The sequence below is a fragment of the Panulirus ornatus genome, chromosome 12 (genome assembly GCF_036320965.1).
Source record: "Panulirus ornatus isolate Po-2019 chromosome 12, ASM3632096v1, whole genome shotgun sequence".
NCBI lineage: Eukaryota > Metazoa > Arthropoda > Malacostraca > Decapoda > Palinuridae > Panulirus > Panulirus ornatus.
In genome coordinates, this window is record NC_092235.1 from 61,256,730 (window position 1) to 61,277,607 (window position 20,878).

Here is a 20,878-nt window from a genome sequence, read left to right on the forward strand (position 1 = left end):
TCTCATTGAAATACAAAACCAAGTTTACATTATTACAGATAAAAATAAAGTTTTAAGTAGAAAATACAAAGTTAACATAGAAACTTTTACCTTTTTCTCAAAAAAGCATCATAACACATTACTAGATTTTGATCTTTGATCATGTCTCTCTTCATAACTCCACTTCTACCCCAAGTTCAGGTTAGTTTAATGCAGTTAAATGTGTCATATTTTGAGCATATCCTTTGTTTGCACTAACATGAATTTTTGCCATTGATATAGGGGTTTGCCAAGCACTCTGACAATGTCTAGTGTCCATTCTGTAGCATAAAGAAAAGATTTTTTTTTTTTCTTTAGATTTATACCCTTTTTTAACCTTTAATAGCTAGCACTTGCTGGGTGGTTTCCACTCATTCCTCTACAAATTTGAGATGAGACAGCTCTATGTTCTTGAATTCAACATTTGTGCAAAATGATGTTTAACCCAGTAGCTTTTAGCAGAGACTGATGGCACATGACCATTAAGAAATCCATAGATAAGAAAGGTTTTTGTGCTTGATAATGTTATATACCGTGAGGGAACAGCTTCGTCCAAGACTGAACTGTAGGGGTAAAAGACCTTGAACACCATTCTCTGCTAGAGTAGGTAAGCACTTAATACTTTTACATATGATATTGCAATATGCCATTTTTGCAGACAAACAGCAGCTTTAGTGACGAAGTTTGAAGTCATGGGTATAACTACTCAGTACCTCCGTTATGTTCCTGGCTCGGTGTTTGGATTGGTTGGCACCGGCAGATGTGTTCGCTTTATTACAAGGTTCAGCCAGAGAGCTAAATGTGTGGCTGTTCCTGCTTGTGAAAATGTCCTTGTTTGGGACATCAGAAAAACTGCAAAGGTATAGTACATGTTGTTGAGTGTTCCAAGAGATATTTGTACATTGATCCAAGGTTAATATATCCTGAAGCTTAAACACACCTGCACACACACAACATAAAGCTGCCTTTGACCACCATATCAACTGGGAATGAGCTAAATCAAATTGTTTCAGTGAAAGAAATGCAGTTGAATCATGTTTGATCTGTGGCACAGTTGATCATAATGTAAATATGTCCTTTGGCCTTTTTAAATGTGACACTGTTAACTGAAATAATTATTAAGAATTATCCCCCAGAATATCCTTCTCCACACACCATGTAGGGAGAGGAAGGTCAGACACGTCATGTCACATAATTATTGCCCACTTGCCCTCCATGGGGATTAGTGAAGCCCCGCCTCACTGTTACTTGTGTGCTTTTAAGGACTTCAAGACTTTTATCTCCCCCACTCTGTTTAAGGATTATATAAATGAAAGAACACACCATCTCTTATTCTCTTTTTCCAGTGATGATTGTCCATATATATATATATATATATATATATATATATATATATGTATGTGAGAAATACTTAGAAAAGCAAATGGATTTGTATGTAGCATTTATGGATCTGGAGAAGGCATATGATAGAGTTGATAGAGATGCTCTGTGGAAGGTATTAAGAATATATGGTGTGGGAGGCAAGTTGTTAGAAGCAGTGAAAAGTTTTTATCGAGGATGTAAGGCATGTGTACGTGTAGGAAGAGAGGAAAGTGATTGGTTCTCAGTGAATGTAGGTTTGCGGCAGGGGTGTGTGATGTCTCCATGGTTGTTTAATTTGTTTATGGATGGGGTTGTAAGGGAGGTAAATGCAAGAGTCCTGGAAAGAGGGGCAAGTATGAAGTCTGTTGGGGATGAGAGAGCTTGGGAAGTGAGTCAGTTGTTGTTCGCTGATGATACAGCGCTGGTGGCTGATTCATGTGAGAAACTGCAGAAGCTGGTGACTGAGTTTGGTAAAGTGTGTGGAAGAAGAAAGTTGAGAGTAAATGTGAATAAGAGCAAGGTTATTAGGTACAGTAGGGGTGAGGGTCAAGTCAATTGGGAGGTGAGTTTGAATGGAGAAAAACTGGAGGAAGTGAAGTGTTTTAGATATCTGGGAGTGGATCTGTCAGCGGATGGAACCATGGAAGCGGAAGTGGATCATAGGGTGGGGGAGGGGGCGAAAATTTTGGGAGCCTTGAAAAATGTGTGGAAGTCGAGAACATTATCTCGGAAAGCAAAAATGGGTATGTTTGAGGGAATAGTGGTTCCAACAATGTTGTATGGTTGCGAGGCGTGGGCTATGGATAGAGATGTGCGCAGGAGGATGGATGTGCTGGAAATGAGATGTTTGAGGACAATGTGTGGTGTGAGGTGGTTTGATCGAGTAAGTAACGTAAGGGTAAGAGAGATGTGTGGAAATAAAAAGAGCGTGGTTGATAGAGCAGAAGAGGGTGTTTTGAAATGGTTTGGGCACATGGAGAGAATGAGTGAGGAGAGATTGACCAAGAGGATATATGTGTCGGAGGTGGAGGGAACGAGGAGAAGAGGGAGACCAAATTGGAGGTGGAAAGATGGAGTGAAAAAGATTTTGTGTGATCAGGGCCTGAACATGCAGGAGGGTGAAAGGAGGGCAAGAAATAGAGTGAATTGGAGTCATGTGGTATACAGGGGTTGACGTGCTGTCAGTGGATTGAAGCAAGGCATGTGAAGCGTCTGGGGTAAACCATGGAAAGCTGTGTAGGTATGTATATTTGCGTGTGTGGACGTGTGTATGTACATGTGTATGGGGGGGGGGGGGTTGGGCCATTTCTTTCGTCTGTTTCCTTGCGCTACCTCGCAAACGCGGGAGACAGCGACAAAGTATAAAAAAAAAAAAAAAAAAAATATATATATATATATATATATATATATATATATATATATATATATATCTATATCTATATATATATATATATATATATATATATATATATATATATATATATCTTTCTTTTAAACTATTCGCCATTTCCCGCGTTAGCGAGGTAGCGTTAAGAACAGAGGACTGTGCCTTTTTTGGAATATCCTCACCTGGCCCCACTCTGTTCCTTCTTTTGGAAAATTAAAAAAAGAAAACGAGAGGGGAGGATTTCCAGCCCCCCGCTCCCTCCCCTTTTAGTTGCCTTCTACGACACGCAGGGAATACGTGGGAAGTATTCTTAATCCCCTATCCCCAGGGATAATATATATATATATATATATATATATATGTATATATATATATATATATATATATATATATATATATATATATATATATATATATATATATATATACATATATTCTTTCTTTTCTTTCATAATATTCGCCATTTCCCGTGTCAGCGAGGTAGCGATATATATATATATATATATATATTTTATCATTATACTTTGTCGCCGTCTCCCGCGCTTGCGAAGCAGCGCAAGGAAACAGACGAAAGAAACGGCCCAACCCCCCCCATACACATGCATATACACACGTCCACACACGCAAATATACATACCTACACAGCTTTCCATGGTTTACCCCAGACGCCCCACACGCCCTGATTCAATCCACCGACAGCACGTCAACCCCGGTACACCACATCGCTCCAATTCACTCCACTCCCCGCCCCCCCCCCTCACCCTCCCGCATGTTCAGGCCCCGATCACACAAAATCCCCCTCACTCCACCCCTCCACCTCCAATTCGGTCTCCCCCCTCTCCTCGTTCCCCCCACCCCCGACACACACATCCTCTTGGTCAATCTTTCCTCACTCATTCTCTCCATGTGCCCAAACCACTTCAAAACACTCTCTTCTGCTCTCTCAACCACGCTCTTTTTATTTCCACACATCTCTCTTACCCTTACGTTACTCACTCGATCAAACCACCTCACACCACACATTGTCCTCAAACATCTCATTTCCAGCACATCCATCCTCCTGCGCACAACTCTATCCATAGCCCACGCCTCGCAACCATACAACATTGTTGGAACCACTATTCCTTCAAACATACCCATTTTTGCTTTCCGAGATAATGTTCTCGACTTCCACACATTCTTCAAGGCCCCCAGAATTTTCGCCCCCTCCCCCACCCTATGATCCACTTCCGCTTCCATGGGTCCATCCGCTGCCAGATCCACTCCCAGATATCTAAAACACTTCACTTCCTCCAGTTTTTCTCCATTCAAACTCACCTCCCAATTGACTTGACCCTCAACCCTACTGTACCTAATAACCTTGCTCTTATTCACATTTACTCTTAACTTTCTTTTTTTTTTTTTTTTTTTTTTTTTTTTTTTCCAAAAGAAGGAACAGAGAATTGGGCCAGGTGAGGGTATTCCCTCAAAGGCCCAGTCCACTGTTCTTAACGCTACCTCGGTAATGCGGGAAATGGCGAATAGTTTGAAAGAAAAAGAAATATATATATATATATATATATATATATATTTTTGCTTTGTCGCTGTCTCCCGCGTTTGCGAGGTAGCGCAGGGAAACAGACGAAAGAAATGGCCCAACCCACCCCCATACACATGTATATACATACGTCCACACACACAAATATACACACCTACACAGCTTTCCATGGTTTACCCCAGACACTTCACATGCCCCGATTCAATCCACTGACAGCACGTCAACCCCGGTATACCACATCGATCCAATTCACTCTATTCCTTGCCCTCCTTTCACCCTCCTGCATGTTCAGGCCCGGATCACACAAAATCTTTTTCACTCCATCTTTCCACCTCCAATTTGGTCTCCCACTTCTCCTCGTTCCCTCCACCTCTGACACATATATCCTCTTGGTCAATCTTTCCTCACTCATTCTCTCCATGTGCCCAAACCATTTCAAAACACCCTCTTCTGCTTTCTCTTTTTATTACCACACATCTCTCTTACCCTGTTATTACTTACTCAATCAAACCACCTCACACTACATATTTTCCTCAAACATCTCATTTCCAGCACGTCCACCCTCCTCCACACAACTCTATCTATAGCCCACGCCTTGCAAGCATATAACATTGTTGGAACCACTATTCCTTCAAACATACCCATTTTTGCTTTCCAAGATAATGTTCTCGCCTTCCACACATTTTTCAGCGCTCCCAGAACTTTCGCCCCCTCTCCCACCCTATGATTCACTTCCACTTCCATGGTTCCATCTGCTGCCAAATCCACTCCCAGATATCTAAAACACTTTACTTCCTCCAGTTTTTCTCCATTCAGACTTACATCCCAATTGACTTGTCCCTCAACCCTACTGTATCTAATAACCTTGCTCTTATTCACATTTAGCTTTTTTCTTTCACACACTTTACCAAACTCAGTCACTAGCTTCTGCAGTTTCTCACCCTGATCACCTCTTGCCACATATTGTCCTGAGACTATATTTCCAACACATCCACCCTCCTCCATACAACCCTATCTATAGCCCATGCCTCGCAACCATATAAAACTGATGGAGTTACTATTCCTTCAGACATTGTCCCTTAATGATGATAAGAATAATCACAACAGCCATTTTAGTGGTGTAAGAGTAGCCTATCTTTCAAGTGAAAAGGTCTTTGAATGAGTATAATTGCTCTCCCCTTAAGCTCACTCTTTGTTCTGATGTGCCCTTGTTAGGTACAAAGGCTACACATAAGATAGTATTGATGACTGTATTTTTACAGGAAAATTACTCTCTCATCTCTCATGAGTTGTTTTTACCATGTCACATATCCTGCCCAACAGGTTTTAACCTTAGATGCTGAAGTAAATGGAGATGTGACGATATTGGAACCACGGCCTCCTGCTCGTGGGTCTCTTGATAACACACACTTAGCTGTTGGATACTCTGATGGATCTGTTGCAGTGTTTGACCTAATGGTTGGACAACCACTTAAGTTTACTGGTATTATTGATAGTTTTGTTGAAAGCAAATTAAGTGTATTCATACATATTTTTGATATTGTCATATGTTACTTTATTTTTTATCTAATTCAGTTTTTATATAATGGATGTTAATGATTAATGCACAGACTTCAAAGAACTTAGTTCACTTGTGTCATAGTTTAGTTATTTGGAGAGGCTATGATAAGAGATATATGAAGAGAGCTTCTCTGATCAGTCCTTTGTGGTAGTTATTGTTAGGGCACTGTCTCCCTCTTATCCTATTGACTGTGATGACTCTCAGTCTTTTGTCATGTCATATGTATTCTCTCTCTCTATCCTATCCTGGAACAGCATTATCCTTCAACAGTGCCACTCTCTGCATACTTCAACTCACTTTCCTTTGATTCTCACTCTCTCTTGAATGAAGATATCTTGAGTCCTGATTTAAACAAGTACAGCTTCTTGGTGTTGATTCATATTTAGTGTATTCTTTCAGGACATCGAGGTGCTGTGTCATCTTTGTCATGGGATCCTCAGGGTATGAGAGTGGCATCTGGGAGTAATGATGGTGAAATTGTCATCTGGGATGTGGTAAGATAATATAGATTATAGCTATCATGTCATTTACTTAAGTTTAGGCACATTCACTTTCATTTTTTCCTTTTACATTTATACATTCTGTCACCAGACTCTGAACTGAGATTGATAAATTGCTGAACATTTATATTGGGGAAGGTACTTGCTATAAAGACTAATTTGCAAACATTTGATGAGTTGCTCAATATGGATAGTGTGCACTTCTCCTCTGTGAGTTTATAGTATTGGATTGAGTCCTTTGTACACTTCCATGCATTTTCTGAAACTTACACTGTCTCCAGGTGAATGGAGCTTGAATTTCAATGTAAAAGCTGGTTTTACAGATTTAGCAACTGCCTAGATCTGCATAACATCTGGGATATAGGAGGGGGTTGCTAGTGCTGACACTGCAATTACTGCTACATTCTCAGATGAGAATGTAGCATGAGAAGGTTTTCATAGGATGTAAGTGCTACTTGCCCCATCACGAAATTAATGCTGATGAAACTGGCTTAATTTGGTAACACAAGCATGAAAGAACTTAGATTCCTAAGAAAGGTAAATCTGCTTAAGGCTAGAAGGCAACAAAAAAAGCGAGGTTGACTTTTGTGTTTTATGGAAAAGGGGCATATAATTTTGAAGATAAACTTTTACAATTCTATCACTTACACAAAGCCCTTACCTTGAGAAGTTTGAATCAACACACCCCTACCGGTTCACTGGAGATTGAACAAGAGGGCTTGGATAACTGAAAATGTTTGATAAAAAGAAATTATGAAAATTGTTTGTGGTTTTATAGAAAAATACTGCTATCAGTTTAACCTTGCTTTCAGGGTTCTACTCATTTGGAGTATACTCTGAATTTTATCGTACCTCAATCCTCATGTTAGAATGGTGTTTCTGCGACCCAACACATTCTTGGTGCAGTATGTCGTATCACTTAGTATACACTGGCTAGAGTGGGCATAATCCCAGTTGCAGGTTGGTAGAGATGGACCCAGTAAGCCAGCAAATTATGAATTCTGTTAAAGCTACACCATCCAGCAATTGTCAACATCAGGAGTATGTGGGATGGAGTGCAAACCAGTACTGTGAATGATACTTGGTAGGGATATTGTGGAAGGATATATGCTTGTGGCTTTACAGGAATAGTAAACCCAAACTCCTACTCTCTCCAACTAATACTCCACCCTCACCCAAAACCATATCATTTTTAGATGAAAGTCATCTGTATAGAATTGATGAGTATGTACACTTTTTTTCCATGGCAAGAGTGAGAAAGGGAGACTTTTGAAGATGTTAGGAATGCATCCCTGGGGATAGGGGAGAAAGAATACTTCCCACGCATTCCTCACGTGTCGTAGAAGGCGACTAAAGGGGACGGGAGCTAGAAACCCTCCCCTCCATGTATTTTAACTTTCTGAAAGGGGAAACAGAAGAAGGAGTCACGCAGGAAGTGCTCATCCTCCTCGAAGGCTCAGATTGGGGTGTCTGAATGTGTGTGCATGTAACCAAGATGAGAAAAAAGGAGAGATAGGTAGTATGTTTGAGGAAAGGAACCGGATGTTTTGGCTCTGAGTGAAATGAAGCTCAAGGGTAAAGGGGAAGAGTGGTTTGGGAATGTCTTGGGAGTAAAGTCAAGGGTTAGTGAGAGGACAAGAGCAAGGGAAGGAGTAGCACTACTCCTGAAACAGGAGTGGTGGGAGTATGAGATAGAGTGTAAGAAAGTAAACTCTAGATTGATATGGGTAAAACTGAAAGTTGATGGAGAGAGATGGGTGATTATTGGTGCATATGCACCTGGGCATGAGAAGAAAGATCATGAGAGACAAGTGTTTTGGGAGCAGCTGAATGAGTGTGTTAGTGGTTTTGATGCACGAGACCGGGTTACAGTGATGGGTGATTTGAATGTGGCAGTTGAGTGAATAATTGGTATACATGGGGTGTTCAGTGTTGTAAAAGGAAATGGTGAAGAGCTTGTAGATTTATGTGCTGAAAAAGGACTGGTGATTGGGAATACCTGGTTTAAAAAGAGAGATATACATAAGTATACGTATGTAAGTAGGAGAGATGGCCAGAGAGCGTTAGTGGATTACGTGTTAATTGATAGGCGCGTGAAAGAGAGACTCTTGGATGTTAATGTGCTGAGAGGTGCAAGTGGAGGGATGTCTGATCACTATCTTGTGGAGGCGAAGGTGAAGATTTGTAGAGGTTTCCAGAAAAGAAGAAAGAATGTTGGGGTAAAGAGAGTGGTGAGAGTAAGTGAGCTTGGGAAGGAGACTTGTGTGAGGAGGTACCAGGAGAGACTGAGTACAGAATGGAAAAAGGTGAGAACAAAGAAGGTACGGGGAGTGGGGGAGGAATGGGATGTATTTAGGGAAGCAGTGATGGCTTGTGCAAAAGATGCTTGTGGCATGAGAAGCATGGGAGGTGGGCAGATTAGAAAGGGTAGTGAGTGGTGGGATGAAGAAGTAAGATTATTAGTGAAAGAGAAGAGAGAGGCATTTGGATGATTTTTGCAGGGAAATAATGCAAATGAGTGGGAGATGTATAAAAGAAAGAGGCAGGAGGTCAAAAGAAAGGTGCAATTGGTGAAAAAGAGGGCAAATGATAGTTGGGGTGAGAGAGTATCATTAAATTTTAGGGAGAATAAAAAGATGTTTTGGAAGGAGGGAAATAAAGTGCATAAGACAAGGGAACAAATGGGAACTTCAGTGAAGGGGGCTAATGGGGAGGTGATAACAAGTAGTGGTGATGTGAGAAGGATATGGAGTGTATTTTGAAGGTTTGTTGAATGTGTTTGATGATAGAGTGGCAGATATAGGGTGTTTTGGTCGAGGTGGTGTGCAAAGTGAGAGGGTTAGGGAAAATGATTTGGTAAACAGAGAAGAGGTAGTAAAAGCTTTGCAGAAGATGAAAGCCGGCAAGGCAGCGGGTTTGGATGGTATTGCAGTGGAATTTATTTAAAAAAAGGGCGTGACTGTATTGTTGACTGGTTGGTAAGGTTGTTTAATGTATGTACGGTTCATGGTGAGGTGCCTGAGGATTGGCGAAATGCTTGCATAGTGCCATTGTGCAAAGGCAAAGGGGACAAAGGTGAGTGCTCAAATTACAGAGGTATAAGTTTGTTGAGTACTCCTGGGAAATTATATGGGAGGGTATTGATTGAGAGGGTGAAGGCATGTACAGAGCAGCAGATTGGGAAGAGCAGTGTGGTTTCAGATATGGTAGAGGATTTGTGGATCAGGTGTTTACTTTGAAGAATGTATGTGAGAAATACTTAGAAAAATGAATGGATTTGTATGTAACATTTATGGATCTGGAGAAGGCATATGATAGAGTTGATAGAGATGCTCTGTGGAAGGTATTAAGAATATATGGTGTGGGAGGCAAGTTGCTAGAAGCAGTGAAAAGTTTTTATCGAGGATGTAAGGCATGTGCACGTGTAGGAAGAGAGGAAAGTGATTGGTTCTCAGTGAATGTAGGTTTACGGTAGGGGTGTGTGATGTCTCCATGGTTGTTTAATCTGTTTATGGATGGGGTTGTTAGGGAGGTGAATGCAAGAGTTTTAGAAAGAGGGGCAAGTATGCAGCTTGTTGTGGATGAGAGAGCTTGGGAAGTGAGTCAGTTGTTGTTCGCTGATGATACAGCGCTGGTGGCTGATTCATGTGAGAAACTGCAGAAGCTGGTGACTGAGTTTGGTAAAGTGTGTGAAAGAAGAAGGCTGAGAGTAAATGTGAATAAGAGCAAGGTTATTAGGTACAGTAGGGTTGAGGGTCAAGTCAATTGGGAGGTAAATTTGAATGGAGAAAGACTGGAGGAAGTGAAGTGTTTTAGATATCTGGGAGTGGATTTGGCAGCGGATGGAACCATGGAAGCAGAAGTGAATCATAGGGTGGGGGAGGGGGCGAAAATTCTGGGAGCCTTGAAGAATGTGTGGAAGTCGAGAACATTATCTTGGAAAGCAAAAATGGGTATGTTTGAAGGAATAGTGGTTCCAACAATGTTGTATGGTTGCGAGGCGTGGGCTATGGATAGAGTTGTGCGCAGGAGGGTGGATGTGCTGGAAATGAGATGTTTGAGGACAATATGAGGTGGTTTGATCGAGTAAGTAATGTAAGGATAAGAGAGATGTGTGGTAATAAAAAGAGTGTGGTTGAGAGAGCAGAAGAGAGTGTTTTGAAGTGGTTTGGTCCCATGGAGAGAATGAGTGAGGAAAGATTGACCAAGAGGATATATGTGTCAGAGGTGGAGGGAACAAGGAGAAGAGGGAGACCAAATTGGTGGTGGAAAGATGGAGTGAAAAAGATTTTGAGTGATCGGGGCCTGAACATGCAGGAGGGTGAAAGGCATTCAAGGATTAGAGTGAATTGGAATGATGTGGTATACCGGGGTCGGCGTGCTGTCAGTGGATTGAACCAGGGCATGTGAAGCGTCTGGGGTAAACCATGGAAAGTTCTGTGGGGCCTGGATGTGGAAAGGGAGCTGTGGTTTCTGTGCATTATTTCATGACAGCTAGAGACTGAGTTTGAACGAATGTGGCCTTTGTTGTCTTTTCCAAGCACTACCTTGCACACATGAAGGGGGAGCGGGTTGTTATTTCATGTGTGGCAGGGTGGCGATGGGAATGAATAAAGGCAGACAGTATGAATTATGTACATGTGTATTTATGTATATGTCTGTGTTTGTATATATATGTATATGTTGAGATGTATAGGTATGTATATTTGCGTGTGTGGACGTGTATGTATATACATGTGTATGTGGGTGGGTTGGGCCATTCTTTCGTCTGTTTCCTTGCACTACCTCGCTAACGCAGGAGACAGCGACAAAGCAAAATGAATTAATGAATGAATACTATTAGGTCTTCTTTGTGCTAGTTCACTGTGTGTACATTTTCATGGGAGCTCATTTATGTAAAGTAGGGGGAAGGGTATATGTAGCACACACAATGAAGTATGTCGCATTTATATACATTTCATGTTTTAACGTTTTACAGGTATCTGAACGAGGAATGGTTCGTTTAAAAGGCCATAAAGGGAAGATAACCCAGATTCGTTTTTTAAAAGATCGTAATGTAGTAGTGTCATCATGTCGGGATTCATTCATCAAGTTTTGGGATATAGAAATAAACCATTGTTTTAGAACTCTTACTGGTCATCGTGCTGAGGTGAGTTGAATTGTATGCATTTGGTATATTTTCATGCAGTATTCATTTCTAAATGCTGTTCAAGTTCTCTATGTATGTGGTTGTTGAACTTTATCCCTAGGGATGGGGAGAAAGAATACTTCCCATGTATTCCCTGCGTGTCGTAGAAGGCGACTAAAAGGGAAAGGAGCGGGTGGCTGAAATCCTCCTTTCTCTCTCCTTTTTTTTTTTTTTTTTTTTTCCAAAAGAAGGAACAGAGAAGGGGGCCAGGTGAGGATATTCCCTCAAACGCCCAGTCCTCTGTTCTTAACACTACCTCGCTGGTGCGGGAAATGGCAAATAGTTTGAAAGAAAGAAAATGAAATATATATATATATATATATATATATATATATATATATATATATATATATATATATATATATATATATATATGCAGTCTGTAGTGGATGAGAGCTTGGGAAGTGAGTCAGTTGTTGTTTGCTGATGATACAGCGCTGGTGGCTGATTCATGTGAGAAACTGCAGAAGCCGGTGACTGAGTTTGGTAAAGTGTGTGAAAGAAGAAAGTTAAGAGTAAATGTGAATAAGAGTAAGGTTATTAGGTACAGTAGGGTTGAGGGTCAAGTCAATTGGGAGGTAAGTTTGAATGGAGAAAAACTGGAGGAAGTAAAGTGTTTTAGATATCTGGGAATGGATCTGGCAGTGGATGGAACCATGGAAGCTGAAGTGAATCATAGGGTAGGGGAGGGGGCGAAAATCCTGGGAGCCTTGAAGAATGTTTGGAAGTCGAGAACATTATCTTGGAAAGCAAAAATGGGTATGTCTGAAGGAATAGTGGTTCCAACAATGTTGTATGGTTGCAAGGCGTGGGCTATGGATAGAGTTGTGCGCAGGAGGGTGGATGTGCTGGAAATGAGATGTTTGAGGACAATATTTGGTGTGAGGTGGTTTGATCGAGTAAGTAATGTAAGGATAAGAGAGATGTGTGGAAATAAAAAGAGCATGGTTGAGAGAGCAGAAGAGGGTGTTTTGAAATGGTTTGGGCACATGGAGAGAATGAATGAGGAAAGATTGACCAAGAGGATATATGTGTCAGAGGTGGAGGGAATGAGAAGTGGGAGACCAAATTGGTGGTGGAAAGATGGAGTGAAAAAGATTTTGAGTGATCGGGGCCTGAAGATGCAGGAGGGTGAAAGGCGGGCAAGGAATAGAGTGAATTGGATTGATGTGGTATACCAGGGTTGATGTGCTGTCACTGGATTGAATCAGGGCATGTGAAGTGTCTGGGGTAAACCATGGAAAGCTGTGTGGGGCTTGGGTGTGGAAAGGGAGCTGTAGTTTCGGGCATTATTACATGACAGCTAGAGACTGAGTGTGAACGAATGGGGCCTTTGTTGTCTTTTCCTAGCGCTACCTCGCACACATGAGGGGGGAGGGGGATGTTATTCCATGTGTGGCTAGGTGGCGATGCAAATAAATAAAGGCAGACTATGAATTTTGTACATGTGTATATATGTATATGTCTGTGTGTGTATATATATGTGTACATTGAGATGTATAAGTATGTATATTTGCGTGTGTGGACGTGTATGTATATACATACAACCTTATTTCTTCATCCCACCCTTTTTAATCTGCCCACCCACCTTTCTCATGCCACATGCACCTTTTGCACAAGCCAACACTGCTTCCCTAAATACATCCCATTCCTTACCCACCCACTCCCCTCATGTGATTTGCTCTCACTCTGCTTAGTTATTAAGTGTTTTTTTTTATGTTATTTATATGATCTCTGAAATGAATTGTTGAAATGTAAAGACAAGCATAATATAGAGACTGTTAGTGAATATGATAGTTATGTAATCCTAAAGTCAGTATGTGAATTTTGTTAATCTAAATTATCCCATTAAGCTGGGCAATATAAATAAAAATCACTGGTCAGAAGTAATTGTTGCATAGTTGACAAAGCATTAATTTTGAGATTTATAACTAATCCGTCATTAATTAACGTTCAATTTGGCCAGCATATTTAACTTCCTTGGTGCATTTCACATTTACAATATTTATATTGCACAACCCAGGCATATAAGGTGAATGCCAGGCAACGTACGTGTATGTTATGGATTGATAATCTCACTTTTTCTACCTCAGTCATAGGATTTATATTTTGATTGCCCTCTTGAAGTTATAATCTGAAAGATAATTTATGAGAGATGTGTGGTAATAAAAAGAGTGTGGTTGAGAGAGCAGAAGATGGTGTTTTGAAATGGTTTGGTCACATGGAGAGAATGAGTGAGGAAAGATTGACCAAGAGGATATATGTGTCAGAGGTGGAGGGAACGAGAAGTGGGACCAAATTGGAGGTGGAAAGATGGAGTGAAAAAGATTTTGAGTGATTGGGGCCTGAACATGCAGGAGGGTGAGAGGCGTGCAAGGAATAGAGTGAATTGGAACGATGTGATATACCGAGGTCGACGTGCTGTCAATAGATTGAACCAGGGCATTTGAAGCGTCTGGGGTAAACCATGGAAAGTTTTGTGGGGCCTGGATGTGGAAAGGGACTGTGGTTTCGGTGCATTATTACATGACATCTAGAGACCAAGTGTGAACAAATGTGGCATTTGTTGTCTTTCCCTAGCGCTACCTCGCACACATGAGGGGGGAGGGGGTTGTTATTCCATGTGTGGCGAGGTGGCGATGGGAATGAATAAAGGCAGACAGTATGAATTATGTACATGTGTATATATATATATATGTCTGTGTGTGTATATATATGTATACATTGAGATGTATAGGTATGTATATTTGCGTGTGTGGACGCGTATATATATACATGTGTATGTGGGTGGGTTGGGCCACCTCGCTAACGAGGGAGACAGTGATGAAGCAGAATAAAAAAAAAATAAACAATTTATGACTGAGAAAGCTTCCATTAATTCTGATTCGTTGAGGTCCATTAGAACCAGAGGTTACTGTATAATTTTTTTCATACTTGTTTATCCTTCCCCATCTTGCCATAGTGCCAGGAACGGAAAAACAGTGGCCATGTTTCCTCATGCACTGTATCTCTCATGGATAAAACTCTAAAATCAGAACACATCTACTCTGATTTTAGTCCATTTTATATAACAGCTAGGTAGAGGATATAGGCAAATGGGGCTGTAGTGCACCTGTTCCTGATGGTGCCTCATTAAAGAGGAAAATGGCAAACAAGTCTAGAAAATTCAGATTTCTATTTATTAAGGGAAAAAGACACATACAGTAAACAGAAGAAACCTATTTGAAATAACCTGATTTTTTTCTGCAGCATTTTAAAGGATAGTAACCTGGATGGTGTTGTATGGTTTGAGCCTTTGGCCCTGAACGCAGAAACATGGAAGAGGGTGGGTGTGTTCAAAATTAAATGATTAATTGCCAAAAAACTACATAATATAAAGATGGTTGGTTGTGTAAGTACAGTCTGAATAAGAAAGCTGACCAGGGTGTGGTGAAATGATCTGGATATATAGTGAAGATTAGTGAATAAAGGCTGATAAAGAAGATCTACATGGTAGAAGCATAGGGAGTAAGAGGGAAGGGAATACCAAGAAGGTTAGAGTGAAAGAGTCTTTGAGGTGCCATTGCCTGAATATTCAAGAGGGTGAGGGGCAAGAATGGGTGAGAGCATATTGGACTGATTTGGTAATAAGGGCATTGTGCTGTCACTGGGGTGAACCAAGGTCTATTAAGCAATAAAATGAAACCATGAATTTGATATGTGAAGATGAGCTGTGGATTTTGGGCTCTGGTTTAGGTGCATTATACATGGTAGCTTGAGATTGGACTCGAGCAAATGAGGTTGTCATTTCATCTGTTGAAGATGCTGTCTTTCCAAAGCAGGCAACAATAAACAAGAATGAAAAAGATGCACTCTTAAAAACTAGAAATTTTGATATATAGGTGCATGTGAAAAATAATTGTGTAATTATCTTAAGGTGTGGGACTTTATATTGCTGCAAGATGATACAAGATTAGTGTCAGGGAGCAGTGATGCAGAACTTCGGGTTTGGTCTCTACATTTTACTGATTCTGGTAAGTGTTTTTAAGAAGGTACTGATTATATTGTTATCACCATGAACATATTGAACTAAATCTGTTACCATATTTGAAAAGTATATTCTCTTTGAAATAGCTGAATAAGATTGTTGTGTATTTGTGTTCCTATGTACAGCTTGTCCTAGTTTGAAAGGTATGTATTCCACTTTTTTTGACACTTTTATTCTTTTCTTTGATCTCTGCCTCTTTAACTTTGTATAGATTTTTGAATTTCCTTTTAGGTCTGACCTTGATAAGGATGCTTGTCCATCAGTGGATCCTTTAGCCTCTAAGAATTTCTTTCGATTTTCAAAAGATTCAGATGGGAATTTCAGAACTGTTGTTATTTTTTACCTTTATTATGAAAGATCTCATGGATTCAGCAATGAAAAATCTCATGTTTACTCTAGCCCCGTTACATTTCAGTTGTAGATTCTGGAATTTGAAAACTTACACTTATGAAGTATACATAAGTAGAATGATAATTAGAACTTTTACTATGAGGGACTAGAATGCACACTTAAGTAGTATACATAAGCTTTATGATAATTAGAACTTTTACTATGAGGGATTAGAATGCATGAACTTTCTTCAGCCTGCCTCAGCACTCTCATGACTGAATTTTAAGTGTCAATCAGTAGTGATTTTATGAACTTTGAAGACACAGGTGCATCCATTGATACTATTACATACACAAAGAACACATTTTTGTTGTCAAATCGGGCATGATATTTACATGGCATGTATTGGCTTATACCCTGCCTTGCTTTTATTCCTGGTGCCACCCCGCCCCCACCGGAAACATTATCACCTTTCCCTGCATCAGCAAGGTAGCACCAGGAAGCGTACAAACAAAGGCCTCATTCTCTCACATCCAATCTCTAGCTTTCATATGTAATGCACTGAAGCCACAGCTCCCTATCCACATCCAGGTCCCACAGACCTTTCCTTGGTTTAACCCAAACACTTCACATGCCCTGGTTCAGTCCATTGATGGCACATAGACCCCAGCATACCACATTATTCCAATTTACTCTATTCCATGCACACCTTTCACCTTCCTACATGTTCAGGCCCCAATTTCTCAGAAGCTTTTTCATTCCATCCTTCCACCTCTTAATGGTCTCCCACTTCTTCTTTCCTCCACTTCTGACACATAAATCCTCTTTGTCAGCCTTTCTTCACTCATTCTCTCCATATGTCCAAGCCATTTCAACACACCCTTTTCTGCTCTTTCAACCACGCTCTTCTTATTACCACACATCTCTGATACCCTTTCATTACTTACTCTGTCAGATCACCTCTTACCATATATTGTCCTCACACATTTCATTTCCAACACATTCACCCTCCTCAGCACAATCATTTCTATAGCCCATACCTCACAGCCATATGATATTATTAGAACTACTATTCCTTCAAACATATCTATTTTTGCTCTCCTAGGTAATGTTCTCTCTTTGCACACATTCTTCATTATTCCCAAAACCTTCACTTCCTCCCCCACCATATGATTCACTTCCACTTTCATGGTTCTATACTCTGCCAAGTCCACTCTCAGATATGTAAATCGCTTCACTTCCTCCAGTTTTTCTCCATTCATACTGACATCCCAACTAACTTGTCCCTCAATCCTGCTGAATGTAATGACCTTGCTTTTATTCACATTTACTCTCAACTTTTTCTTTTCACACATTTTTCCAAACTCAATCCCCAATTTCTGCAGTTTCACACTCGAATCAGCCACCAGTGTTGTGTCATTGGTGAACAACAACTGACTCACTTCTCTGGCCTCTCATCCCCAGTAGACTGCATATTTGCCCCTCTCCAAAACTCTTGTAACTCCCTCACCACCTCATCCATGAACAAATTAAACAACCATGGTGACACCACATACCCCTGCTGCAGACTGACATTCACTGGAAACCTATCACTCTCCTCTCTTTCTACTCATACACTTGCCTTACACCCCTGATAAAAACTTCTCACTGCTTCTCGCAGCTTACCTCACGCATCATGTACTTTCAAGACTTTCCACAAAGCATCTCTATCAGTCCTATCATATACCAGATCCTTAAATGCCACATACAGATCCAAATGTTTTTCTAAGTGTTTCCTACACACACTCTTCAAAGCAAACACCTGATCCACTTCTGAAACCACACTGCTCCTCCCCAGTCTGGTGCTCTGTACATACCTTCACCCTCTCAATCAGTATTTTCCCATATGATTTTCCAGGTATACTCTATCCCCTTTGCCTTTATATGTTGGCACTATACATGCATTCCTCCAACCTTTAGGCTTTTCACCATGAATCATACATATGCTGAATATCCTTACCAACCAATCAACTTATATGTTATCCCTGGGGATAGGGGAGAAGGAATACTTCCCACATATTCCCTGCATGTTATAGAAGGCAACCAAAAGGGGTGGGAGCAAGGACTGGAAATCCTCCCCTCTTGTTTTGCTTTTCGAAAAGAAGGAACAGAGACATGAACCAAGTGAAGATTTTTTCCCTTTAAGGCTCATTCATCTGTTCTTGATGCTACCTCACTTCTGCAGGAAATGGCTTGAACATACAGGAGGGTGAGAGGTTTGCAATGAATGGAGTGAATTGGAACATTGTGGCATACCGGGGTTGGCATGCTGTCAGTGGGCAGAACCGTGACATGTGGGGTGTCTCGGTAAACTATGGAATGGTCTGTGGGGCCTGGATGTGGAAGGGAGCTGTGGTTTCAATGCATTACACATGGCAGCTAGAGACTGAGTGTGAACGAATGTGGCCTTTTTGCTTGTTTTTCTGTTGCTTACTCGCTGAAGCAGGGGGTAGCGATGCAGTTTCCTGTGGGGCGGGATAGTGCCAGGAATGAATGAAGGCAAGCAAGTATATGTACATGTGTATATGTGTATATATCTCTATATTCCTGTGAGTCCATGGGGAAAATGAAGCTCGATAAGTTCCCAGGTGCACTTTTGTGTAGTAACCACATCATATATATATTTTATTTATCATACTTTGTCACTGTCTCCCACGTTAGTGAGGTAGCGCAAGGAAACAGATGAAAGAATGGCCCAACCCACCCACATACACATGTATATACATAAACGCCCACACACGCACATATACATGCCTATACATTTCAATGTATACATAGATATACATACACAGACATGTACATATATACACATGTACATATTCATACATGCTGCCTTCATCCATTCCTGCCGCCACCCTGCCACACATGAAATGACACCCGCCTCCCCCTGTGTGCGCGCAAGGTAGCACCAGGAATAGACAACAGCGGCCTCGTTTGTTCACACTCAGTCTCTAGCTTTCATGTATAATGCACCGAAACCACAGCTCCCTTTCCACATCCAGGCCCCACAAAACTTTCCATGGTTTACCCCAGACACTTCACATGCCCTGGTTCAATCCAATGACAGTATGTTCACCCCAATATACCACATCACTCCACTTCACTCTATTCCTTGCATGCCTTTCACCCTCCTGCATATTCCAGCCCCAATCGCTCTGAATCTTTTCTACTCCATCCTTCCACCTCCAATTTTTTATTATACTTTTTCAGTGTCACCTGCATTAGCGAGGTAGCACAAGGAAACAAACAAAAGAATGGCACACACTTATATGACACTCATGCAGATTGAACCTCACTTTATTTAGGTGGGATTTATCTTACTGAGAGTGCCTGACACTGGCTTGAGTGTAACCAGCTTTATTGCTCTTTTCAGTCTTTTTTTTTATTTTTTTTCCTCCATACAACTATTCTTTTCTCTCCTTACCTTTAACTGTGTTGTACCTTTGTGTCTCACTCACCATCATTTCCAGTCAGTTCTTTAGAATACTACCTCCAACAAAGACCAAAAGTTTGGTTATGAAGATCCTAAGTTGAGTTTGTTAACAAAGGAAGTCTGTGAACAGTATTAGAATATGCTGCACGTAGACAAATATGCTGCAAGAGATGAACTATATTTTTGCAATTTCAGATCCTAAAAAGTTACAGGACAAAGATGAAGAGGATACTTTGAAGTCAGATGAGCCCCCAGAGAAGATGTTTTGTATTGATAGAGAAGGAACGCGTGCTGCTACAGGTGCAGACCAGGAAAATCATGTAAAGGATGATGCTGTGAGTACACTTCAGATTAGATTCTATTATTATTCAAATTAATCTTGCATGATAGATGAAACTGTCAAATAGATTTACAGAAATATTCATGTGTATGATGATTGCTCCATTTCCCTGCAGAGTATCTTACAAATTGAAAAACTTGGGAGTGTACTTCGTTCTCGTGGTGACCGAGTGTGTGGCTTACACACTGATGGCCGGGTGGTGGCCTGTTATGGGAAGTCGCAAGTGGTAGACCTTTTTGTCATGTTAACAGAAGAAGAAGTAAGGGCTAAAGTTGCAAGGAGATTGAAAAATGAACGTAAAAGGGCAAGGTAAGGGCTTATTAACATTCTCAGCAGATGAAAAATGAACGTAAAAGGGCAAGGTAGGGGCTTATTAACATTCTCAGCAGAAATGTTAACATTGATCTTTGACAGGGTTTATCAGTTTGCTGTGTTTTGGTGGATGCATCTTTGCCAAATCTTTGTATTATTTCTTGAAATGCTTTCCAAAGAATAGCAATAAAGCTTTTTACCCCTTGTCAAGTCATTTGAATATTTCTTGAACGTTTTCCAAAGAATAGTAACAAAACTTTTCATAAGATGGATTTAGCTGTGTATTAATGAAAGTATTTTAAGATGTATGTAAAGAAAAAAGAAACTTTTTAGTGATAGTAAAGAAACTTGGTTACTGAGTGTGCTTCAGTGTTCAACTTGTCTTTCTGATAATTATGAATCAGTAATCTGTATGAATATGATTTTTTCCCATGGGTGTTAGTGGGTTTTAGAATCAGTTGAGAATATGGATTACAATGGCAGTAATAGAGATCAAAGCATTTTGTTGTATGGTTACAAACTTGCCAAGTGAGTCATAATATAGTTCATTGATATAGCAAATTGCTTACACATTGTATTTTGATAAGTAATGATGTTTTTTAGTGAAACTGCCCATTTTGAGAGTAGAATTTCTCTCATTACATTACAAATAGTTAAATACATGTCATCAACCCATGTTGGTCTGTTCAGTGAAAAGGAAAATAGACTTCCACAATTACATAAGCACATTCTAACTTTTCACTTTGTCCATCATGGTAATTCAAGATGGAACAGTATCCATTCACACCACCTCTATACACAAAGTACTTTTATTGCATTAGATCCCAGTCAATCTTCTTAACAT

General features: G+C 40.5%; 1 protein-coding gene across 1 annotated transcript in view; it reads left to right on the forward strand.

Annotated features, from left to right (window-relative positions):
- The window catches only part of LOC139752097 (WD repeat-containing protein 3), a 50,947-nt gene that overhangs the window by 1,206 nt on the left and 28,863 nt on the right, over positions 1-20,878 (forward strand). Inside the window, exons 2-8 of the mRNA XM_071667973.1 lie at positions 677-878; positions 5,628-5,787; positions 6,265-6,359; positions 11,344-11,514; positions 15,470-15,566; positions 19,578-19,717; positions 19,838-20,031. Of these exons, the coding sequence (XP_071524074.1) occupies positions 711-878; positions 5,628-5,787; positions 6,265-6,359; positions 11,344-11,514; positions 15,470-15,566; positions 19,578-19,717; positions 19,838-20,031 (1,025 nt within the window). The 5' untranslated portion in view covers positions 677-710. The remainder of the gene's footprint in view (positions 1-676; positions 879-5,627; positions 5,788-6,264; positions 6,360-11,343; positions 11,515-15,469; positions 15,567-19,577; positions 19,718-19,837; positions 20,032-20,878) is intronic.